Raw genomic sequence first — 25,794 nt, forward strand, 5'->3', positions numbered from 1 at the left:
ACGCTCGCCCGATAATGTCGTGTACCCAATACCACACCCGTGCACAACTGATGAGCATCGAGAACTGTCTACGTGTACCACCTGGCACGGAAAGATAATGATGTCATGATGTGTCGGATCGGTTCGCGGACGAGACTTTCAAGTTCCAATCGACAAATGGATTTTTGGAAAACGTGAAAAATGTCGGCAGGCAAGTAACGAAATAATGCACGTAAATATAAGGCCTGTAGGGGAATAAGTGGATCTCATGACAAGGCATAATGATTACAATTTCGATTTCCAAGAATTCTACGCCGATCCACTGAATTCACCAAAATGATCACGAATGATGACTGGCAAATTTACTATCTGCACTACCAATAGCGCCTACGTGCACACTGCATATCAAGTCATGTTAGTTGTAATTTTGAAAGCACTTTCAAAGAAAATGTGACTTTCCTACCATTTGGTCAGGTGCTGGTTAAATTACTGCAGTCTTTTTTGGACAAATTCACTGCAAATTTTGCCTGAAAAAATACAGCAAAACTTAACACCTTCAATTTTTCCTGGGTATAGCCCCATGGTGATTATCAAGCAAACTTAACAGTCCCAATTTTGATTTCCTCAAAATCAACTTTTCTCCGCAAATAGCATGTATGACCGCTGTGTATTCTGATATACAAGGATGCACTAATTACTTTAAAGCAGCTGGAATTGTTCTATACAAACCGTCTAATGACAGGTGTGTGACCTGCAGGTACAGTGGAGCTCTGTATTCAGTTTTATAGACTCTTTGCATTGCAGCCATCCTTTACTCCTAGAACTATGAGGCTCCACGTAGTGGAGCCTCATAGGTTCAGAAGCCCGCAAAATTGTTGTCAGCACAAAACACTAATTAAGTACAAAAACGTCCATCCCAAGCAGGCCGTTTTTCACAGAACCGCTGCACAGTTTGCCCCTAAACTCCATACAATACCTCATGACATACTCACGTTATGTGCACCCAACAAACATCGGTGGATTCTGTCTGTTTTTCGGCAAAAATGATGAAAAATATGCCCTTTCCGCACTGAGCCAACCTAACACTTGAAACGAGCACGCGTGCAGAATGATCGCAGTCATTTTCGGTTCGATCGCTCGGAGCGCGCCGCGGGGGGTACGTACTTGCACTTGTACGCATGTGCATACTATCGTTCCGCTCCTACACCATACCCCCCGCGGCGCGCTCCGAGCGATCGAACCGAAAATGACTGCGATCATTCTGCACGCGTGCTCGTTTCAAGTGTTAGGTTGGCTCAGTGCAGAAAGGGCATATTTTTCATCATTTTTGCCGAAAAACAGACAGAATCCACCGATGTTTGTTGGGTGCACATAACGTGAGTATGTCATGAGGTATTGTATGGAGTTTAGGGGCAAACTGTGCAGCGGTTCTGTGAAAAACGGCCTGCTTGGGATGGACGTTTTTGTACTTAATTAGTGTTTTGTGCTGACAACAATTTTGCGGGCTTCTGAACCTATGAGGCTCCACTACGTGGAGCCTTATAGTTCTAGGAGTAGCCATCCTTGAGGTGGGTGTGTTTTTGTGGGCGGGGATACGCATGAGTTAGACTCTCTTGTGCATTCATTGTTACTGAATTAAGTTACTCCCCCCCCCCCCCCCCCCCCCAATTTTTCTTTTCATCGGAGAATAATTTGCTCAGTTTTATGTGTGTGACTTAAAGGCAATATACATCATTGGCTTTTACTGTAATTTTCAGAAATGAACTATTTGAGGGGTTAGTATAATAGATCCAATATTGTTACACTGACATGTTTGAAGTTTTGTGTTCGCAAAAGTGCTAGAAAACCAAGAAAAACAAAAATGTTCAAGTAGTCTAGTTCCCTGACTCCACTTAAGATAAAATGGATCAATTTATAGATGCCTGAAAATTGTAAGGTAAGGGAACCAGTCTAGCTGGCCTGCACTCGTTCATGAACATGTAACCAATAGCAAACAAAATTTGAACTGAAAAAAAGGGTAAATTTGGAGCAGGAGTTGAAAAATAGTTTGGTTTTTCCAACGGTGGTCGGCCGACCACCATTGGAAATGTATACAGCAATGCCATTTTCTTGAAAATGACTTCAGACCAGGTGGCATAGATTTACAGGATGCTTTAGACTGTCATTTACTAACATCCTAGGAAAGTATTTCGTAAAAACTTGGTAGCTTTATTTTTCGATGTTTGCAAATGTTGTATATTCCCTTTAAAGCTCCTTCCTACCATTCCCTTTGCACCTGTTTATGTAAAATGGATAAGTGTCACACCCATCTACATTTTGTTGTATTGTTTGCCTTTTTCTTCTGTTGATCAACAGTGAGATAAAGCGTTAAGCAGAGTAACGGCCTCCAGCCACCATGGATTCCTTCATGGCCGCGGCGTCTGATCTGGACTCCATTCTGGACCAGTTTGAGCAGAACGAAGGTCCGTCTGAATTTTTATTTCTCATGTTTCGTTCGCCATACTTTGCAGAAATACTGTCAAGTCTGCATGTGGGCAATTCCATCACTCTGGTCGTTGCATTCGGAGACTTCCCACCAATTTGGAAAACTAAACAAAAATAATTGCAGTGAAAGTGAATTTTATATATTTGGTACCACCTTAGTTTAGGCCTCAATGTATGACATGGTTAACGTAAAGGTATAGTCCATCATTTGTAATTTGTGCAATTTGTTCGTTTGAAGCAACAATAGTGCTCAAATTATAAAGAAGGGTGATGAACAGCTAATCTGATGAAGTTTCAGCTCAGCTTCAGCTGTATATTTGGAGAAAAACAACATTCTAGGATCTCGATTTCAAATCAAAAGTTGCTGAATCATGTTTTGAATTGTTTTGAATTGCAGCTATACGCGATGTCGCGCACTGATCCGACAAATTATAGCAACCGCGCGCGCCTGTGTGTCGTGCCAGTGCTTGCGCGCGCTGCGCCGAATAACAAAACGAACTACTAATTTAAATTTTCCTACGGTGCGTCTTACGACGCACCGTTGGAAAGGCCTCCTTTCGTTGATTACTTCAAAATGATAGCTTGCCAGAAAGATTAATTTCACAGGGAGTTTAGTCCACTTACTATCTTTCAACCAAGTATGTTTTTCAACAATAATACGCCAGTTACTTTTTCAGATGGCTGCAAATGATGGACTATAGCTTTAATGTTAGCTGGTAAAACCTAACTCCCTAGGGGGGTGTGCAAAATCGTATTAAAATTAGAGGATTCAGGACTGTTAGGAAGATATAAGCACTTTAAATGGCTGTTCTGACAAGGGTTTTCACCGTAGAGCTATATTAAATTAATAGAGCGCTGACTCGATGTACAAAGTGATGCCTGCTGGGCGCGTCCATGTTTGTGCACAAAACCTACGGAAAACTCGAAATTTTGTATGGCTTGTTTATGGCTATTTGCATATCTGCGTTTGTATTCTATAAATGCAGGTTCGTTATCGAAGCCGGTACGCCCAAAACCGAAAAGCACAATCAGTAAATGAGAGGTTTATTTTGGCTCTGTGCAAAAAACGCTTTAATCGTCAAGACGCACTTAAGTTGTTTGTGTATGTTGTACTTGCGTGTTGCATTTAGAGTACACTTTCAAAAGTCACTCCATCTTAATGTTCTACAAACATACGTCAAAATGTCTCTGCCCAAGATGGCTTCAAATTATCTCCATGCGTAAGAATGAGGAGTATGCGCTCTAGTTCTATGATTTTCACTCTCAGTACGCATTGATAAAAGTCTGTGAATTTTTTTGCAAGAATTTATTGAAATAACAATGTGGTAGATGTAGCTTCACTCCATACAAACACCCATGACATTTTCCAAAAAAAGCTCCTTTTATGTTATGGAAACATCATGTTGTTTTACGGATGTTAGATTATAACGTTACCAACGGGACGTTATTTACTGGGTTGGAATCGACAGAATACGTGTTATTAGGGAACATGATACATGCGTGTTTATCAGTTCAATCCAGTTAGCCGTGTCATGCGTGACTAATAATGCGGTAACCATTTGGCCTTCATGCTTGAGTTGCTATATTGGAAAGGGAGTGTAGGACATTATGAATTGGTGACAGGTAGGGAAAGGTTATGACAATGAGTTCCAAATAACTATTATTCATAAATACCTAAGACAGTTTACGCATTCCTATTGGTCGAGAGCCCGTCACGTGGCCGGTCTTAAACGGATGATAAAGACATGGCTAGCTGGTCTTAAACACTTTTCCAGTGTCACAATAAAATGTGGACTCCTAAAAATCCAGTGCCTCTTATCGTTTTATTGGTTGAACGTACACAATCCTCATGTAGGCATGCGCAACACTACCAGGGAGTCAGAATTTTATAGTTCTAAATTCAAAATGCAACGTGCCAGGTGCGTTCTGCGCGACATCGCGCAGAACATGATATGCGCGCGTCAATCTCCATAAAAGGGTTGTTTACATCTTACTCGCCAGCTGAACACTCCATTATTTTGCAAGAGGGATGTTTCAAAAAGCATAAAGTGAATTTGTTGAACAAAATCGGGATGTTTTGAACGAATTTTATGATTTTTTTTCACCGAAAAGGTATTTATGAATGGGAATAAATATGTGCTCCGTCGGTATTTATCACTCTGTTTAATACCGCTTAGAGTCTGGGTGCTGATAATTACCCTCGCCTCCGGCTTGGGTAATTATCAGCACCCAGACTCTAAGTGGTCTTAAACAGAGTGATTAAAACCTCCGGAGCACACATTTATTCCCTTAGTAATGACATGTCCGTGTTTGCGTACATGTGACGTTCTGATGAGAGTTTTAAAGGTAATATACAACACTTGCTTTTGCTGTGATTTTCAGAAATATGGATGGATTTGGGAGTTAGTATTTTATAGCAAATATTGTTACATTGACCTGTTTAAAGTTTTGTGTTGATACTAGACCCTACTTAAGACGAAACGGAGCAATTAATAGACGTCGGGGAATTGTCATGTCCGGGAACTAGACTAGCTGGTAAATTGGGGGCAGTATTTGAAAAAAAGATTTTTTTTCCAAACCATGGCCGGCCGACCGTCGTTGGAAATTGATACAAAAATTCCGTTTTTCTGACATCACACCAATCATTTCACAGGATGTTTTGAGGCTGTTGTCATTATTTTGGTTTTGTAGTCGTGAACATAAAAGATGCCAATTGTTTTCCTTAAAAACACTTTTATTCAACAATTTTTATACTATTTCTTTAAAATATGTGTAGTAGTCTTATCAGAGAATACAAATATCAATCAATCTGAAAATCTCCCCACAAAATAAATAACTCCTATTTTTTAATTGCACTTTTCTCCACTACTGCTTGTGCCCAATTAGCCTCACATATATTCATCATAAACGATGAATTGATGTGGTTTGTTTTTTTCTTTTTCTGGATAGACTCAACCTTTGTGATGCAACCAGAGCCCGTGCCCATCGGCAAACCGACGCTGCAAACCTACCGGACCCCCAACTCCACCCAGGTAGTGAACGGCGGCAACGGGTACCGCACAAGCCAGGAGACGGGTGGATACAGCTCTGTGGATAACAGTAGCCTAAGCAGCAGCCAAACCACGGTACAACATGAACCCAATTCGACCGACTTCCTGCTGGATCTGTCCGAGGCCGACTTTGCGCCGGCGGCCCCGCAGACACTGTCTCTAAACTCCCTGGGGATCACGTCGGACTCTTACCAGCCAGCGTCAACTTACGCTGTGCAGAGTGTTGTGAGTGCCCCAAACCAGTCAACCAGCTTGGATGGAGGTAATCCGGGTGTGCCCACCCACACGAGTAGAACTGACTACTCTGGAGAGCCTCTCTCTCAAACGAACGAGACAGTCACTTCTCCCACTCCCCCAGTCAGTTCTGCATGGGTCGTGGGTGGTATCCCTTCAACTGCAGACACAGGATCACTCATGCCGTCGGTTGCTGAGCCGCACGTCTTGGGAAATTCTGATCAGGTTCGTTCCGGCTCGCCATCACATGGCTTTCCTAGTGCAACTGTGAGTTTCGGAAACACTGATGCAAAAGGAGCCCAACCCAGTGCTGTGAGCCAACCGTCGCAAAATGAAACAGGACGGGGAACACCACCTGTGTCAGGCAACTCACTGAGCATGGACCAGTCGCCGAGGAAAGAAGGGGACATCCAGAAAGAATCGGATGTAAGCACAGAAAAGCAGGATCCCAAATCCGGTGCGACCGAATCCAATGAATCTGAGGTAAAGCCCCTTAGCACAGCCTTGATCCCAGCGCCGCTAAGACCTGAGCTCATGCACGAATACGTCAAACAAGGAGCAAGACCTAAGATCATCACCAACCTTAAAACCCCGGATAGTCCAGTGAAGGCTGTCAACGAAACAGCAACAACCCCATCAAAGTCAAACAAAGGAGTCGGACAACCAAAGCCCACTGTGGGCTTTGGAAACATTGCGAGTGTCAAAGTAACGGATGCTGATCTTGAAGCATTAGAAAAAGAAGTTGGCATCATGCCGATGCAAGACAAAGGCAAACCTGTCACTCAGCCTGTACATCAGCCACAAGGAAAGCCCGGCCATCTGAACATTGACGACTTGAGCGTGCCAGGAGATAGGGTCAGCCCTGTGTCCAAGCTCCTCAATGAGCAATACACCAAGTCACGGCACCAGGAGCCCGCCTTGCAACAGGGCAACGAGCTGGCTGGCTTGGATCCCTTCTTCAGCCAGAATGGCTCGACATCCAGGCCGGATGCGCTGGTGTCTGCCGTCCCAAGCACACATCTACTTGATGCATCTCCAGTTCCCCAGTCGGGCATCTCTCCCACAAACCCTTCACTAACAGCAATACCCGCAGATCCCTCACCGCAAAGCAGCACCAAAGAAACCGCTCTTCCCAATGATGTGCTCAGTAAAAATGCCAAAAATCTCCTGCGGAACAACCAGGCATTGCCTGGTAGGCAGCCTTACGGAAGCAGCCAAGTAGAAGACCCATCAACTCAGATCAACAATAGCAACTCCCAAATTCGGGCATCCAAAATACCAGTCAGCGGAGGACAAGTGCTTACTACCTCCCAGGCCGACCTTCAAGGAGTGCCCCCTGCAGTGTCTGCAATAGCGGGGACCCAAGGAGTCCAACCTAGACCTCAACCAGACATCAGTTCTTTGGATCCCATCCCCAAGAGCAACACTAATGCCAACCAGCAAAGAAACCTGGCTTATCCGGCAGGGTTTCCTGCCCCGACACCTGGCACTAGGAGTTCCACAGACCAACGGCAGCCGCAAGGAACTGCCCCAACTCCTTCTTTCTTGCCGGCTGACCCGCCAAGCTATCAAGACGTCAGGAATGCAATGGGAAGTGAGACAGAAAGAAGATCAGATGGCCTTCGGCAGGGACTGAGCCTGAATTTTGACCAAGCGGGCCCACGTAAGGTGGCCCATGCGCTGCCCCCGAGCCCCATCGTCGAAGATATCCGGGGAAGAGATGATGCATTCGGCGCGCCTGTCCAGAACTCGACGTCTGAAAACCTGCACCCGACTCGGGTAGACATTACCCAGCAGCAATCATTCCAACCTCCACCCCAGGTCCAGCAACCCCCGGCCGACGTCAACCCGCCGGCGTTAGTCGCGGCTCCCAACGTTGTCGCCCAAAACAACCTGTTCCCGGACAATGACTCCATCACGCCATCCAATGAGACCGACTCCGAAGAAGGGGAGTTTAGTAGACGGGTGATGGACTATTCCGAGGGCGTCATGCAGCTAGGGGCTGTGGCGCCAGTCTGGGTACCAGATGCAGAAGCCCTGAACTGCATGAATTGTCAACAGAAGTTCACTTTTCGGAAGAGGAGACATCATTGTAGAGCATGTGGCAAAGTAAGATCAAACACAATATTATTTATATCAAAAATTAATCTGTTGGTAGTCTAGAGAACTCTTTGTCGTGATTCCACTCCCATGTTAGAGAGTAATGGTAGGGGTGGGGCCCAATTTGGGGGGGGGGGGGTTAAGGAAACACTCACACTTACCCTCTCTACCACCTACAGTTTGTGTTTGCTACTTTACTCCATGTAGGGGTATCAGCACATGTTTTATTGCCTGGTTTGTAATTGTTTTTGAAGGTTTTCTGTGCCAAGTGCTGTTCTATGCGTCTGAAATTGAAGTACATGGAGAGCAAGGAGGCCAGAGTCTGTATCAGCTGTCTCAACGTCATCCTAAGAGGTAAGGCTTGTTGCAAAGCACCATACAGAAAGTGCACTGAATTCGGTACAATTTCTTCCCCTGTTTTAGGTAAAAAAGGGTAAAGGGGGACGAACCTGTGTTCACAGGAACGGAGTGCCCGTCTCTCTTTCGGAGCGATTGGGCCAGACTCGAGTCCATGAAATGCTGCTGTGGAGGGATCGCCACACCTCCTCCATAGCAAGTCTGTTGCCTTCCCAGCAATGAACAATGTTGGTGCCCATTTAACACCTGGGTTGAGAGGAGTAATTGAGGTAAAGCGCCTTACTCAAGGGCACAGCACGCATGGCCACGGCGGGGCTCAAACCCACAATTTCACAATCATGAATCCTGTGCCCTTACCGCAAGCCCACACGTGACCACGAATTAAGGCTTGTTGCGAAGCACTATGCCTGTTTTTCCCGATTTCAATCCCATCCTTCAGGGAGTTTTGGTCCCCGGTGACCCATGATGAGGAAAAAAAGTGTCTTGCTACAGGCTTAAGTTTGATTCTCCCCATTTGTTTTGATTTGCGGATCCATCTGTTCAACCCAATACATTTTTATGTCGCCCAACTGAATGTTTCGGGAGACACCTACGCGTCCTAAATTCTATATGTCGGTTGTCCGTGTGTTAAAGGTTATGCTAAAGTTTTTCAAATTACTCTCATTGCCTAAGTACATTTCCAGAATTCCATGACACTTTGACACAAAGGTCATTGAGTACCAAAGACATTGTGGAATATATTTCAGGTCAAAAGTCATAGATCAAAGGTCAAATGAGGTCAATTATATGATGCAATTCACAGAAGGTTAGGTTCCGTTTTTGACACAAATGTATAACTTAATACATTCTTGCTTTCATAGATTGGATGAAAATTGGATGGAGTGACCCTTGGGTGGGAAGCCACAATTCTTCATGTGATTACTGAGGTCAAAGGTCAATAGAGGTCATGTTCAAATATGCTTCCAATGTTTCTTTGTCCATAGAACTTGATGGATTTTCATATAATTTTCAGGGAGTGTTCCTTGGGTGGGGGTTCATCACAATACTTTCTGAAACGTGGAGGTCAAAGGTCATTTCGCATCGTTGTTTAAAAATGCACAAATTTTGACATTTTTTAAACACAAAACATAAGGATGTGCATCGACCGCGGAAAAGGGTGACACATGCGGTCCACGAACCACTTGTTTTGAGTATGAGCACAGAAACTAAATACCCAAGAATGATTTCTTTAAAGATATAGTCCATCATTTGTAATTTGTGCATTTTGTTCGTTTGAAGCAACAAAAGTGCTCAAAATCTACAGAAGGGTACTGAACAACTATTCTGATGAAGTTTAAGCTCAGCTTCAGCTGTATATTCCGAGAAAAACAGCATTCTAGGATCTCAATTTCAAATCAAAAGTTGCTGAATCATGTTTTGAATTGGGCCTGAATTCAGTGTCAGAGACACGTTCTCACTGAGCCGATTGCAGCTACGCGATGTCGCGCACTGATCCAACGAATTATAGCAACCACGTCTTAAGACGCACCGTTCGAAAGGCCTTCTTTCGTTGATTACTTCAAAATGACAGCTTGCCAGAAAGAATAATTTCACAGGGAGTTTAGTCCCCTTACTATCTTTCAACCAAGTATGTTTTTCAACAAAAATTACACCAGTTACTTTTCGGATAGCTGCAAATGATGGACTATAGCTTTAACCCTGAGAATGCGACTGGTTAAATTTTGATGTCTGTGACTTCAGCGCAAGCTCTTCAGCGGACCCAGGTGGAGAACAATCCAGTTGCAGAGCCCATACCGCCCCCCTCGCAGGACCCAGACAACCTCAGCAACATCAGCAATACCAGCGAAAGCCTGGCGGCCGGGAACATTGGGAACAGATCCTCACTCCGCCGACCGAGCTCTGACGGTGAGCAAAATAGTAACAAGCAGTGTCGTAACTGGGGTCCGATTCACAGGGGGCACTAATAGGGGGTTTCATTGACGGAAGGGGGCACTCAATGGGCTTTGAACAGTAAAAAGTTGCATTTTTGCCTTCCTCAAATTTGGTGGGGTGGGGGGCTAGATAGGTTACTGGCTTTGAGTACACCCCCATTCCACCCCTTCCCCCCTTTTATTTACCCCACAGGAATCAAGATTTCTTTTTTAGATGATGCAGTTTGCAAAATAACCTTTAATCCTAACTCCTGCCCTTTTGGCTAGAAACCATTTTGAGTACTTCAAAATTCTTGAATTGCTATCGTTTTAAAAATTGGATTCAGCCCCCATCCTCCAAAATCATCCGTTTTTTTCTTGAATTTGTTCAGTGGAGGGTTGACCATTGCCTCAATCCTTCAAAATCCCCCGACAATCACTGTTATTAGGGGGTTGGGGCAGTGCCGATGGCATTCAGAAGCAGTGCGGATGATATCGAGTACAATGCAGGGCTCAATTATGCATGACTGAGCGTAGACAATGCAGGGTTAAGCCAATGTACTCGACACAATGCATCCTCCAAAATGAACCGACACTATTTTTCCATTCATTCTCAATCTTCCAAAATCCTCCAAAACTGCCTGGAGGATTTTGGAGGATTGAGGAAGGTTGGGGTTAAAGCTGTTTCAGACAACATGTGAATGTGTACGTGAGACAGTTTCAATATAAAAACATTCTCAGCAAAATTTTGAGCACGAAAAATGGCCTTGACATGGTTAAAGTGATAGATTTTGAGAAAACAGGTTTAAAATCTGATGTCTCTTTACTGGAGCTATTTCAAAATTAAATGTTTATCAGTTCATACAGTTTGGTATGGAGGCTTTAGAAAAAACATTACAAAAATACCAGCTGTTCAAAAAAAAGCTCTGTGTCAGTTTTGGTTAGGTATAATAAAACTTGACCTGCAAATGCAATTCACAGATTGCATCAGATTGCAGGGATTGCGTGACATCATTTTGGTTGATGGTAAACAACCTATATATCTTCCTCGTAGGCTCGCGTCCCAAAGAAACACGCAAAGTTCGTTTCTCCGACGGCCTCAACCCGGGCGTTGAGCAACCGACCCAAGACGCAGTCGTCATGGGCGGTCCGACCCCCGTCGGGATCGAGGTTGGCGGCGTGCCTCCATATGCAATAGAAGGCAGACCCAGGGGCCTTGGGGATGCCTCAGCGTCCAGCCTTATCCCTGGGAATGAGGAAGGATTGCCTCCCGTCATTGTCGCTTCAGACGCCAGAGGAGGTAAGCTATTCCCAAGAAAGATGAACCTTAGACAAGAGACCTGACCGGATTGCCGTTCCGGTGCTCTACCAACAGAGCTATCAAGCCCTATGCTGGTGGTTCCCCTTCATGTCATTGTCTTTGTTCAAGGGGCGCTAGTCAGAAGCCGTAAACCATATGCCATGTAGCCAGGGATCACGTCTGAAGTCACGATGCTAGAGCAACATTAGCAATGCTGCCAAACGGAGAAATAGCAAACGGGTATCACACAGAGAGGATACGGCTTTTCATTGCAAATTTCAAATAAACCACTAAGGGAAACTGACAAGGTGCATTCTAATAATTCTTTCAAAGTTGAACAAAGAAATTGACTGGAGTGGTGTTTGAACCTGCGACCTGCGGATTGCTGATCCGGTGCTCTACCAACTGAGCTATCCAGCCCTATGTTGGCGGTTCCCCAATTTGTCAATATCCTTGTTCAAGGGGTGCTAGTCAGAAGCAATAAACCCGTATATGCCATGTAGCCAGTGATCACGCCCGATATTAAAAAAATGTTGATCCTTACGTCATAGCTAGCTTTGACAAGCTTAGGACAAGCTGGCTTTTTTTCACACTCTCAATCCACCGTAAGAGATGTGAGGCTGTATTCAGACTAGATTAATTCATTATCCCTTGTTTTGCCCCAAAGTGCCCTGCCTTATACCGCCCCAATCCGCCCTGCACTCTGTGGTTTCATGGATTCATTAAGGAGTAAATACAATGTAGTACAATGTTATACAAGTGTTAATGTGTTGACTCTTTCTCTACGAAACCCTCCACGACACTTTGATATTTGCCTTAACTTGCAGAACAGTTCATTGTTTTAAGAAAGTCGTTTGCTCTATTTTGACTTTTCTCTTTCAGAATTCAGTGTAAGGCCGAACCCTAATGCTGATGAGCTTATACAAGAAATGAAAAGTAAGTATAATGTTGTACGTAGGGTTTGATCATGGAACATACTGTGGTGTTAAAGTGTTGCAATTAAGGGAAAACCCTGTGGATTTTACCGAAGCTGTTTTTCAAAAATATTCAAAATATTTCCTGAGCAAGCAAATGCATATATATTTTTTATTAAAAAAAAAATAATATAATGCGCATTCATTACATGTGCTTTGTGATATTTCTTTTCCAGACGCAAGTGCTCTACCTGTGGTATTCGCTTTGAATAGAAACCTGCTAGTCCGAACAAAGATCTTGGATTGTAAGTATTGGATGCCTGCTTTTCACTCCTTAATTCCTGCACTTGGGATATCGCGGGTTTTTTTTTTTCCCCCTTGCATTTTTTTTTACCCCTTGCGTTGAGTCAAAGTATTTGACATCTGGGCCCCCATTTTTGCGCAAGTTGTGTGAAACTGGAAATGGCTCTGCCATGATCAAATTGAAGCGGCTTAGAAGAATGTTTTGTTGTTGTTGATTTGAATCATTAAAATAGAAATTTAGAAATTGGAAATTTGGTGCCAAGTGAAACGAGGTTGTCCGTGCTATTAGTGGAAAGTATGTTTAATTTTGGGATATAAACGGTAAAAAAATACAGTGTGGGCAAAATTGATGTAGACTCTTGACAGACTTTACTTTTCCCTTTTTATCACCCTGGCTTTCAAGCTAGACAGGGGGTAGTCCGTGTCCGTGTGTGTGTCCCGTGTGTGTGTCTGGTTAAGTGATTGGACTCAGGCGAACAGTGCAAGTGACAGGCCGTGTATGTTGAAGTCAATATAAATACACTAGGCCAGCTCACTGGTCCCTAGAAACACCGCGGCTACCGAGCTCCAATGGATGCTTTATGTCACTGTGTTTCTCTAGTGTCATGAAAGTTATTGTTTCGTATTATAGTAAACAGCCTCTTTATAGCTTCACAGTTGTGGACTAGCACAGCTGCCCACCCATTTCTTTGCTAATCCCTGTTCCTTTTAGTCCATACTAACTGCCTGTGCCAGGGGACCGCGAAAGTTTTACTTGCAGTATATATTTTACGAGAAATGAAAGAGTTGATGATTTAATGGGCCGTTTCCTTTTCATCTAACAGTGAACTGCTGCGTGAACAGAACCTGCTGGTGTTTCTCCACCAAGGGCATGGCCACGGTGGGGCAGGACGAGATCGTCATCGTCTTGGAGTGTCTACCGGACGAGAAGGCGATCCCTAAGGATATCTTCCATCATCTCCAGTCCCTGTATGAGCAGGCGTCTAGAGGTAACGGACCCTTCCACCCTGCCAATCAAACATGCGCACATTGACCAATTAGATTGTGGCGTTTGGTCAGGTGATCACGGTAGCTGGGTCAAATTCGGTCACAAGAACTGTGAGAAATGTCTACAAATCAGAGGTGGGCGGGGCTTATGATCAAACCATAGAGCTATATTAAATTACTAGAGCGCTGACTCGATGTACAAAGTGATGCCTGCTGGGCGCATCCGTGTTTGTGCACAAACCTATGGAAAACTCAAAATTTTGTTAAGCTTTTGTGCGGCTATTTGCATATCTGCATTTGTATTCTATACCGGTGCGTTATCAAAGCCAATACGCCCAAAACTGAAACGCACAATCAGTGAAGAGCGTTTTATTTTGCTCAGTGCAGATGACTGCAGATGATTTTCGCTGTGACATTTTTAACCATCATAACGCGCTAAGTTGTTTGCGTGTGTTGTTCTTGCGCATTGTATTTAGTGTACACTTTCAAAATTTACTTCATCTAATTTCATTATGTTCTACAAACAGGCACATAAGTTCAAAATGTCTGTGCGCAGGATGGCTTCAAAGTGTCTCTGTGCGTAAGAATTAGGAGTTAGCACTCTAGTTATGTAATATACATTATAGCTCTTTTGGTCAAACCCAGAATGGTCTGTTCACCCTGAAACTATCAGACCCTTCAGAAACAACCAGCTGGCCATATGTTGTGTCCTTGGGCAAGTCACTTTACCCATACTCGCCTCTCTTACCCAGGAGTATACAGGCATGCAACTTTTTCCCAGATCAGCTGATTTCCTCTTTTTTCACTTCCCATGTGTGCCATTGAAAATAGAAAAACACTGTACAAAGTCTTGGAAAGATTTGAAAGATTTTTGTGACTTCCCAGTTGCATGCCTGAGTATAAATGGGAACCGCGGGTGGCCAGAGAGTAACCTGTGATGGACTGGCATCCCATCCGGGGTTTGAGAGAAATAGAAATATAAGAGATAAACGCTGGCTTCATGAGCCATGTTGGCTCGGAATAGACTTTACTACTTCCTGTTCAATAGTTATTTCTCCTCCAGTCTGAGCCCTGGCACACTTTCATGAAACTGCTTAGAATTTTGCACGGCAGACAGGGTACCGCACATGTCCAATTTCAGCTTCAGGATTCCAACTTACAAAACTGCCAGGGGTGTTTGGGCTAAATCCTTGAATTGTCGATATTTTTGTTGTCACCAGGTACGACGGTATCCCACATGGGCCACAGTCTCTTCAGTCAGAGTTTCCTGGGCGGTCGCGAGCATGGAGGCTTCCTCTACCTGCGACCGTCCTTCCAGTGTCTGGCCAAGCTGTTACTCCCAGAGCCGCCTTACCTCTTCGCCATCCTGCTGCAGAAGTGGGAGACCCCCTGGGCTAAAGTCTTCCCCCTGCGGCTGTTGCTGAGGCTGGGAGCGGAGTTCAGATGTAAGTATGGAACACCACTGAAACCGTACTTTTACTATCTACTTGTCTTTACATGAAACCCATTAACCCTAACTCCCCAGCCTAATTTACTAGGAACCATACCCGTTCTGGCAAATTCCAACACCCACATGGGAAATCGTACACACACACACTGTTGGACTTAGTTTCTGGAGGTATGCCAACCCCAGTGTAAAAGACCATCTGTTTAGGGGTACTGTACCTATCCCAACAGATTTAAACACAAACCTGCTGTTGAACTTTGATGGGTTGAGTTCGGTTAGGGTTAATTCTATTTGTGATACATTGGTTCAAGTAATGTGTGCCCTCAATGGTGAAAATGTAGCATCTAGGTTTCACAATTATCCTGGAAAACTTAATTTGCTGTAGTCTTCAGAAAAAGAAATGGAAGAGTGCTTTCCCACCTTTTGATTTCAAAGCCCTGGGAAAACTCACTGAAAACCATTTTTTTGTTGTCTTATAACAAAAAATGTATATTTTGGGAACTAAAGTTGCCACGATGCTGCAGGATATCTGCATTTGTTCCATGCGTGTACAGTACCCGGACTCATGCATGGTAATAATACGTAACCCTTTGTATTTCTTGCCAGACTATCCTTGCCCGTTGATGAGTGTGCGTTTCCGCAAGCCGGTCTTTGGGGAGATTGGACACACCATTATGAACCTTCTGGCTGTAAGTCGGTCATTAACGTTTTCTCAACCACTTGCATTAAAAGATTTTTAAATTTATCTTTTATCCATAAGCATCTGTATTACATTGTAAAGGGTGAGTAAAAAAAGCGGGACCCAAACCCCAAAAATATATTTCATATTTAAAAAAATATGTAGCACCAAAAATAAAAGTGATTGGAAAGCCAATCTCATAAAATATTTTAGATGAAAAAATTACTGAAATTGCTCAATCTGTTCAAAGAATATAAACGCAATGACTCTAAAACCTTTTTCGTTCATGAAAAGCAATATATTGTGCGTTCTGACTGTTTGGAACAACAAAGAAAATGACACAGAATACTTGTTTCAACAACTGTCAACAGCTGTAGTACACAATATCTTTATTAACAACCCTGCTTAGACAAACAATATGATTTATAAAATCCACTTTTTTTTCACAAGACGGGCCTTCAAAAGGACTTTGTTGAAAATTTGTAACTTTTAAGCTGAGCTTTTACGGCTGGTGATGTTTGAAGACGATTATTGATTTAAAATCAAGTGGGCTAATTCGTATTTTGGCAGTTTGGTTTTTGAGTGTTTGCAAATGATCCTATGTGCCTTTAAACCTTTCTGAATCATTAAGAAATCACCAAGTTTTAGAAGATTGTGTAGGATTGAAGAAAGTACAGTCACTATTACTTTACATGGGGCTTGCAAGAGGAAAGTAAAAACAGTGTGCCGTTTGGTTTGTTCATTATGGAGTATTTTTGAGGTTTCAGGAAAGTCCCTGGCAAAAACAAAACAAAAAAACAGCCTCAAGAGTTTAGAATAAATCCTCCCATAATTGGATCATGCAAAACCTTAAATGCTATTGAAAGTCACTCAACCAAGTCAAATTCAAAATTTGCATCGTTGGACAAATTTTCAGGAGCACCTTTGTAAATGAGTTTCATTTCAGTAATTTTGAGATGTCGTTTTAGTCAGTATCTTGATTATCTTCCGGAGAAGTGTTCAGCATCCTAGTCTTGTTTTTTTTTTTCCGTGTCAGGATTTCAAGAACTACCAGTACAAGTTGCCAGTTATCCCCGGCATAGTCATCCACATGCAGGACCGGGAAACGCTGATCCAGATACCAAGAAACAGATACAATGAGGTACAGTGATTTGTTATTATTTTTATATTACTAAACGTACCATTAGGGAGACACCTTAGGCCAAAAAAAAAAATATTCGGTCTCTGGTCAGACCAAAGTTCCGGAATTGACGCGGCGATGCGGGTTTTTTTTTTTTTTTTTTTTTTTTTTTTTTCTTCAAGCTTGGATTGTACAGACAAGGTGGGGTACTATTTTGCTTTTTTTGGTGTCCTCATGTACATTGGTGTCCTCCATAATTTGCCTTGGTGCTTTCGATCATTTGCCTTGGTGCAATTTCCCATTCTTTGGTGCTCTTTGGTAAAACAAATTGAGGAGGTGCGGAAATAGAGGGCGCTGTTGGAGCTACCGCGGAACATTTTGGGGAAAAAAAGATCGACGCGCATGATTAAAATCGACGCGCGCTGACCAGAGACCGACTTATTTTTCTTTTTGGCCTTATCGTTATTTTTTTCGATAATAGGGAGACACCGGCTTTTAGGGAGACACATAACTGTCTCCCTAATGGCACAGCCCTCCTTTAGAGGCAACATTTTACTGTTGCAATTAAGTTATATTTGTTGCTCGTGGTCTAATTCTTGGAAAAAGGACAAGCGAAAATTGGGTTAGGGCACATTTAAGTTGGAAACATTTTTGTGCACAAGTCTATGGGAAAGTCTCCCTAATGACCCATTCCTGGTAATTATTATTATTACTATTATTATTTATGTTTGGTAATGAAACCAAGGATTCCTCCAAAGCGCCCTTGGCACTGTAAGCTCGCAAGCATGAAGAAACCTGTAGAGGGAAGACATTGAGAATAATTACAGTTTTTAGAGGTGGGAGGAAAACCCCAGAAGAGTATTCTGGGGAAACCCAGGGCATCAGGTAGCGAAATTCAAATGTGACCAGGGCAGAAATCGAACCCGGACCACAGCTGTGGAAGAACCGCTGCACCGCACTTGAGTGATGTGTTGAGTGATGTGTAAATTGTTGCCTTGTTCGTGCTTTTGTGCTTGTTTTCATGAATAGATAACAGAAAATCTGAATTTTGACAAATTTGAGGGATTATTAGTACTGACAAGTGGTTATATTTCACGGGGATATCACAGGTTATGAAGGTGGTGAACAACTCCAACGAGCACGTGATGGCCATCGCCGCCAACTTCAGCTCGGAGTCAGACTCCCATCTCGTGTGCATCCAGAACGACGAAGGCACCTACCACACCCAGGCAATCAGCATACAGAACAAACCAAGGAAGGGTGGGTACCAGACCAAAACTAGTGTAGACAGTCGGGTACCAGACCAAAATAGTTTTAGGAGTGACTCCAGTGGACTTGGTCTCGGACAGCAGAAGGGTATGTATGAATTTCACATTGACTAGACCCTGGAGTTCAATGAATGCCATGGTACGGTGTTTGACTCATGTACGATGGTGCATGGGTTCGAACCCCGCCAGGAACTTGGTGTTTGTGCCCTTGGGCAAGACACTTAACTACAATTGCCTCTCTCCACCCAGGAGTATGAATGGGTACCTGTGAGGGTAGAGGAACGAATGTGCGCTGATATCGGCTACCGCGTGGTCCCATGGCCTGATGAACGGGGAATATCTGTAAAGCGCTTTGAGATTGTTGATACGATGGAAAGTGCTATATAAGCGTTACAATTTATTTATTTATGAATGACTGCAAGAGTTGATCTTTTCTTACTTTGGTCTGTTTATTACCAGTAAGGTCTCAAATCCATGCGTCCGTTTTCGATGTGTGTAATATGCGCTGTGCGTTTACCCGTTGCGTATCCGTGCTTCGTACTCGAAAAATCCATGTGTCGAATTTCCCTGCACACTTGACAGACGTTAAAGCTCAAATAGAAAGCGCGCAGCAGTTTTGCGAGTAGAAAATTCAACCCTCAATCAAATTTGGATTAGCTTTGGCAAAGTACACATTTTAGGAAATAAACATTGACAAGATTATAACTTCTATCATGTGGAAAGTCAGACTTCATCCTCAACCAAACTTGCTGACAACAATCTTTGGGTAGGGGACTTAAAGGGAAAATACAACATTTGCAAACATCAAAATATAAAACTACCAAATCATTTTGAAATACCTTGCTGGACTGTTAGTGAATGACAGTGTAAAGCATCCTGTAAAATCATGGCACCTGGTATACTATCATTTTCAAGAAAAGTGGTATTTTTGTATCAATTTCCAACGCTGGTCGGCCGACCAGCGTTGGAAAAAACTGGCTTTTTTTTTCAAATACTGGCCCCAATTGAACATCGCACTTGTTTGCAATCGATTACACACCTATGAACGGGTACAAGCCAGCTAGACTGGTTCCCTGACCTTACAATTCCCCAATGTATGTAAACTGCTCTGTTTTTTCTTATATGGAGTCAGGGAACCAGACTACAGGAAAATGATTGTTTTTCTTGGTTTTTATAGCATTTTCGAACCCAAAACCTCAAAAAAGTCAGTGTAACTATATTTGCTATATATTTCCAACCCCCCAATTCCATACATTTCTGAAAATTACAGCAAAAGCAAATGATGTATATTCCCTTTAAGATGATTTGAGACATTTGAGGTCAGAGGTCATCTAGGGGTCAAAATGAGGTCATTGTTGATTTTGTTCAGATCAACTGAAAAGTGTGCTTACTAACGTACTGTATAAATACTAACCAGCATGCCAGGGGGATCGCGCGAGTTTACATATAACTTGCAGTATTTTTCCAATTTGTTATCATTCAACAGTTACCGGAGCCAGCTTTGTTGTCTTCAACGGCGCCCTGAAGACCACCTCGGGCCTGACGGCCAAATCCAGCATCGTGGAGGACGGCTTGATGATTCAGATCCTGCCAGAGACCATGGCAGCGCTGCGTCAGGCCCTGCGTGACATGCTGGACCTGCCCATACCCTGCGGGGCGTTGCAGGCCGAGCAGCCCGACGAAACAGTGACCGTCAAATGGGTGGACGACGACAAGACTATCAATATGGGGTGAGTGTCTGATCGATTTTCCCTGCCCCCTTGTTTTTAAGCACAAATAGGTCTTGTTACGATAATGGCGCCCTCTTGTGTAACATTTAGTTAGTCCATACATGAGGTCACTAGCATGACTAGAGCTAGACCGAGAACTGGAGCATGACCCTAAATTCTTAAATGAAAGTATCTAAAGAACTGTCTCTGTGTCATTCAACTATATCATTTATTGATCTCAGGCTCAAAGTACTCTCCAAAAGAATAGTTAACGAAAAAGGTCTTCTTATCCTTTTAGGTAAAATATGCTTTGTAAACAGTTTAATAGTTTAAATGTATGTCTTGCCGTGACAGGGGTAGCCTGTTGTTTGTTCTGATGGTGTTAAATGTTACCTTTGATACCCTGAGACCCAGGTGAAGTTCTATACTGAATTTTAAAAAAAAAAATTGGGGGGGGGGGGCAAGCCGGGCGGGGTGGGTAAAAACCTGGTCAGTGAATTGTGGAAAATGTGTGGAGATTTCTAGAAAAAAAATTTGAGGTGGGAAAGTTTTTTTTTTTGGGGGGGGAGTTTTGGAAAATTGAATTTTTTATTTGGGGGGGGGGGGGTGGAAAGTTTGGCTTTATGTGTTTTTTAATCTCTCACCAGTCAAATTCCAATTCATTTTCTTAATATTTTAATTTTTCCTTAATATTTGTTGGTATCAACTTCAAGATTTTTATCGTGAACAGATTATGTTTTCATGAATTAGACTTTTTCTACACATTTTTAGGAGCATCGCTTTAATAAGTGCTAAGATTTTTAGCGCTAAAAAACCCCAATGTTTTCATGTCCTCTTTTGGTGTATTTTTAATCATACATTTGTTTTTATTGACTTTGATGAATTTTTTTTTGTCTACTGAATCAATTCTTTTATCGTATTTCAATGTTTACTTTTTTTATTGCAAATTTTTGCTAAATGTTGTGATGTTGAATTTTTTTCCGTCATCTACCCCAATTCGGCCTTCGGGCCCCGATGGTAGATTTTTATAATAAACCAAAACGAACGAATAAATGAATGAATGGGATAACATTAAGATAAAATGAATATAAAATTATGGTCCGAAGAGAGAGATGGCACTACAGACTAAACTTTTTCTAGATTTGTGGTAACATAAACTTGAATCTTGCCTCCTTCTTTGTTTCTTCAGTGTCGTGAGCCCCATCGACCGTCGCTCCTTGGAAGGCGTGGACAGCATCCGCATCCACAACGGCACCGACTTCCGGGGCCGGTCCCACTCCCTGCGCTGGACCGAGGTCTTCTTCCTGGAGAGCAACGAGTCGCCCGTGGACCTGAGCCGGCTGGCCGAGATGCTGTCCTCGGCGTTCTGCGTGGCCATGACGGGCCAGCTGGATGAGCTGAAGGAGGCTGGCATGGTCATGCTGGCACTGCGGGTGACCGTGGACTCGGATAATGTAAGATTTTATCGACAGAAAATAATAGCGGATGTATAATAGTCTACATATCAACCACAGGTGCTCACAGCATGGTACGCAGTTGTTATGATTGTTACCCCTGATAACCAGGCCAATAGAAACATTCCCATAGATTGCAACTTCCTTGGAAGATGACAGCTCGATGCGGTGGCGTAAATCTGTGCAGGGGATGGGGGATGACTAAAATAATTGCTCGGCCGCGAAAATCCAAAAGAAAACAAGGGGGTGGGGGAGCTGGGCACCACATTACACTAGGGGGCGCTGTTCATGATAAAGATGTACTAATCTTACAACAGAATAGTGCATTTACAGCTTTTGGACTTTTTTTCTACTATTATCGGTGCTATTATACATTTTGGTGGTTAGGAAGTTTGAAAAGCACCTCAAAATCCGCATTTTTTGTTTCTCATCATTGTAGTGTGGTTCTGTCTGCACACATCGACGTCTGATCCTCAGACCACCTCAATTCATTATTCAAATGAACTGAGGCCAATTTTTGATCATTGTGCATTCATTGTTGCCTGCAACATCACGTCTGATTCTACTTGTGAGTGCCTTGCGATGGTTAGTTTGTCCACAAATTATCGGCACTGACAGGATAGACAACAGGTTGTCGAATTCAGACATTTGTATTGTCTCTGTTGACAGGTCGGCTACGAAGCAGGGTCAAAGGGCGAGGTGCTTCCACCAGTCTACATGAATGAACTGGACAACGAGCTGATACCGGTCTTACACAACGCCGTGTCGCAGCATGAAGGGGGACCGGTCGTCATGGAGCTGGTCTTCTACATCATCGATTGACCCCAGACTTGGGCTAGGTAGGTACTCGCCCCGATTCTGTATAAACACTGTATAGAAACATCTATTCATTTGCACACCAGTTTTCATCGGTTGCTATGTGTTACCATTCAGCACCCCAGACTCAAGAACCATTGAATGTAAAGAATATGGGTCTGGGAGCCAGATAAGCCAATGTTGACAAAACTTCCTGGATTTCCGCTCCCGGCTATACAGAGTTTTGACAAGTGGGAAGAAAATGTGGGACTTGCACCCGATGATGATCAAGATGAAAAAAGAAAAAAGCTGTAGAGGTGGCTTAGAAAGGTCATCGTCTCATCACTTTGAACAGGAGGACAACATTACTGCATTCCACATTTTGGTTTTTTTTTACACAAACTGCTGTATTTTTTGGCTTCTAAGAAAGAATAAAGATGCTTTGTTCAGTTTATTGGCGCAAAAAAGATATCTTCGTTGACTTATCTGATCTAGAGAAATTCAAATAAACACCAACTGACACAATATGCCTATTTCTGGCAATCCATGTTTATATGATTGTAGAAATAATGTACAGTTAAAATACAACAGTAACAAATAATATAAACTATTAAGTTTGCATTTTCTGCTATAAAAAAAGGAAGATGCAAAATTTCGTTCGCTTTTCATTTTAGAGATTTTCGAAACATGGGGCCGTTCTACTTAACATGTAAACAATAACGCAAGACGTGTTTCAAAAATATTGTGCTGTTCCTCAAGTTATATTTTTGTGACGTAATTTCTCTGTTTCTAGCATTTAGTTGTTAACCTTTATGCACCGTTGCATTTTGTCTTCACACGGAAACAACCGTTGTAAAATGTATCACAATGATAGAGCCATTTCATATTTCTAATATTGAGAGCAATTTGGTTATTTGACTTTTCCTGTGTTCACGAGTTTTCGGAAATGTTTTAAAAAGTATTTTCACGTTTAGAGGAACTCTAAAAGAAAGTTGTTTGGAACTGCACTGAGTATACTAACTGGGATCTGTCTGATAATTTAACGGTCTAAATTAAAACTTGATTTTTGTTGCTGTATTTTTAAGTTTTGGCTTGTAGCAATGTGTAATATATTTTCATGGATATTCACTTTAACATGTTATTGGTTCATTGCGCATAACTTTATTAATACATCATGTACATTATACTGTACATTTAACATAACAATTTCTATGATTTCATGCAAATAAACAAAATATGTACATCCTCGTAAGTAATTTTCATGTTTGTAATTTTAATCATGGGTAGATTAAATTCTGAACAGCATTTTTATTAAATGTAGGTCCAATAAAAATGATTTTTGAAATGATGCAAACCTAATAATTCTTGTGTGTGTGTGAATGGAGCCACAGGACCTATGTGCATTGTAGACTGCAGAGGGGTCTTTCTGTAAATTTGGGGCTCTAAAGTGTGACTTTTTTGTGTCCCCGTTACAAATGACTTGTGTAATTTACCGTGCAAGTATCATTAAAATTGACATCAAACTATTTTTTATTTGTGTGGCTGGCACTTTGCTTTACATAATCACTCTTGGAGATAGAAGACATTAAAGAATATGTCCAGAATTTACATAATCTTATATCCGATGTAACGGGGACACAAAAACAAAAAACCCAGAATTGTTTATTCTAGCTGAGGGCTCAGATGACAGTTTTACTTGTCGTAAGGAATGCACAGACTATCACAGATTGTCTCAGATACGTGCACTTAATTGCTGCTAGGAGCAGTCTTAATAATAAAAAAATGACAACTGTGATCTGATAATAATTGTACCAATGTTTCACATATGGTGTATTGCTCTCATGAGTTTTGTCGTGAAAAGATGCGCAAACAAAAATCTGACTTTAAATTTTATTTCCATATAACTTTGTTTTGCAAGCATTTAGCTATTTAACCCAAGTTTAAATATGATATTTAAGCCACATTCTTCTGGATACTAATGTCTAGCACCATTTTTGAAAAACACTTACACGTAGATTTTTTTATCACAGTATCAATAAAACTGAGCACTTTCTTTCACTACTTGTAGACTTAAACAAAAATCATGTCTTGATAATATGCACACTGGGAAAGTGTGGCATTGATTTAAAAAAAAAAAAACTGGTGTTGGCTTTTGAAAACAAATAATTTGTTTCACTTTTTGGTCATTTTAAAATAAAATTGAGAAATACACTTATAAAAAAAATTTCAAATCTTGAGGATTGCGAAAACAATGCACCAGCACATTCCAGATGGAACAATTAAAAAAAGCAAATAATTTACAGTATTTTGGTTAAAGCTGATGTTGTGATCTTTAAGCAGTGTTCATAATGTGCAATTATAGGGCTAGTTTTTGTGATGATTTTTTTTTAGCCACTGGGGCCACAAACTGAAATCATACTGTTATTACTCGTCATGAAATTACACAGTCACATAATATTTACTTTAATATCTCATGTTTATTTTGCCTTTATACACAGGGACGACAATATGGAGAATATACGGAAAGAATGTAGTATTCTGACGCCACTTCTGTGGTTGTGCACAAAGTCTATGGAGAGTTGAGTGCATTTTCAAAGTATTTTCTAACAAAATTGGAATTGTTTCTCAGTCCCAGATTCATGTCTTTTTCAACATTTTTGCAATGACTGACCTTCATTGAGATAATATATGATGAAGAAACTGGCGTCAGGATGCAGCATTCTTTCCGAGTATACATGTAATGTTTGCATGTAAATCCAAGAAGATAAGCGGTCATAATTTATTAAACATGAAAGTAAAACAAATTTGACCTGGGCCAAACTGGAGCCCCTTTATGCCAAGAATCTACCAGATTTTTTTTGAATTTTTTTTTTTACTTCTCTCCAATATGTATACTTCCAAGGAAGGTGATGCACAGTTTTTTTTTTATCTGAACGCTTGAATCAGCAAAACAGCAAAGACTGCCATGTAATTATGTAATGGGAATAGATCAGTGGAAATAATAATCTAGATGAAGGTATTTTTTAGGAATAGTATGAGAAATATCTTAAACAATATGCATATGTATACATCAGACAGTTGTAAATGTGCGTAGAAGGCGTTTTGTACAAAAAACAAAGATACTGGTTCCAGGTGTAGTACAGTAGAGATGGATCCGGGCACGCGATCACTGTACAATCATGAGGCCCTCTTTTAACCCCAACTCCCTAGGCATCTTTGCTAGGATGCAATCTCAACCCTGCAAAATCCTCCAACTGCCTCCGTGTGAAAATTGCATACAGCCTCAATCCTGCAAAATCCTCTTCAATATGGTTCTTGGAAGGGTGACCACTGCCTGAATCCTGCAAAATCCTCCGGCAGTGCTGTCAATATCTTGAGGCAGAGTCAGTGACATCCTGGAGCAGTGGGGAGGATTTCAAGTATAATCTAGGCCTAAATTTATGCACGGCTGAGCATAAACAACACAGGGTCCGGCCTAAGACCTTGACACAGTGCATCCTCTGAAATCAGCAACACACTTTGGCCATGTAGCCGCAATCCTGCAAAATCCTCCGTTTTGCAAAGAGGATTTGGGAAGGTTAGAGTTAATGCAGGAAAACCATTGTGTATGCTATGGTACAAAGCAATTGCCCTGTGACGGAATATCTGGACATTATCTAACACCATGCTCTCGCCATTGAAGGGGGCCTTCGTGATGGAATTGA

General features: G+C 42.1%; 1 protein-coding gene across 2 annotated transcripts; it reads left to right on the plus strand.

Moving 5' to 3' along the window:
• The first annotated feature begins 31 nt into the window (after positions 1–31).
• Positions 32–25,204, plus strand: LOC119736358. Of its 2 annotated transcripts, none has more exons than XM_038210367.1 (17): positions 32–190; positions 2,335–2,441; positions 5,413–7,856; positions 8,102–8,201; positions 9,945–10,109; positions 11,169–11,414; positions 12,297–12,350; positions 12,565–12,633; positions 13,456–13,620; positions 14,839–15,063; positions 15,672–15,754; positions 16,781–16,885; positions 17,974–18,124; positions 19,619–19,862; positions 21,031–21,295; positions 21,965–22,134; positions 22,229–25,204. In XM_038210367.1, exons 2-16 carry the CDS (start codon positions 2,375–2,377, stop codon positions 22,115–22,117), a joined length of 4,536 nt encoding a protein of 1,511 aa, XP_038066295.1. In that variant the 5' UTR covers positions 32–190; positions 2,335–2,374; the 3' UTR covers positions 22,118–22,134; positions 22,229–25,204. The 2 variants fall into 2 exon arrangements, with proteins under 2 accessions (XP_038066295.1, XP_038066296.1); XM_038210368.1 differs by having other exon boundaries at positions 22,331–25,204.
• Positions 25,205–25,794: the final 590 nt, after the last annotated feature.

This window comes from Patiria miniata, unplaced genomic scaffold (assembly GCF_015706575.1).
Source record: "Patiria miniata isolate m_02_andy unplaced genomic scaffold, ASM1570657v1 HiC_scaffold_3, whole genome shotgun sequence".
Classification (NCBI taxonomy): Eukaryota; Metazoa; Echinodermata; class Asteroidea; order Valvatida; family Asterinidae; genus Patiria; species Patiria miniata.

What these genes read in the sequence shown, in the direction of transcription:
- LOC119736358 (XM_038210367.1), top strand. Translation starts at nt 2,375, where the DNA reads ATGGATTCCTTCATGGCCGCGGCGTCTGATCTGGACTCCATTCTGGAC. An exon ending in GCTGGGAGCGGAGTTCAGAT is followed by an intron (nt 15,064 to 15,671) that starts GTAAGTATGGAA and finishes ATTTCTTGCCAG; the next exon opens with ACTATCCTTGCCCGTTGATG. An exon ending in CCATTATGAACCTTCTGGCT is followed by an intron (nt 15,755 to 16,780) that starts GTAAGTCGGTCA and finishes TTTCCGTGTCAG; the next exon opens with GATTTCAAGAACTACCAGTA.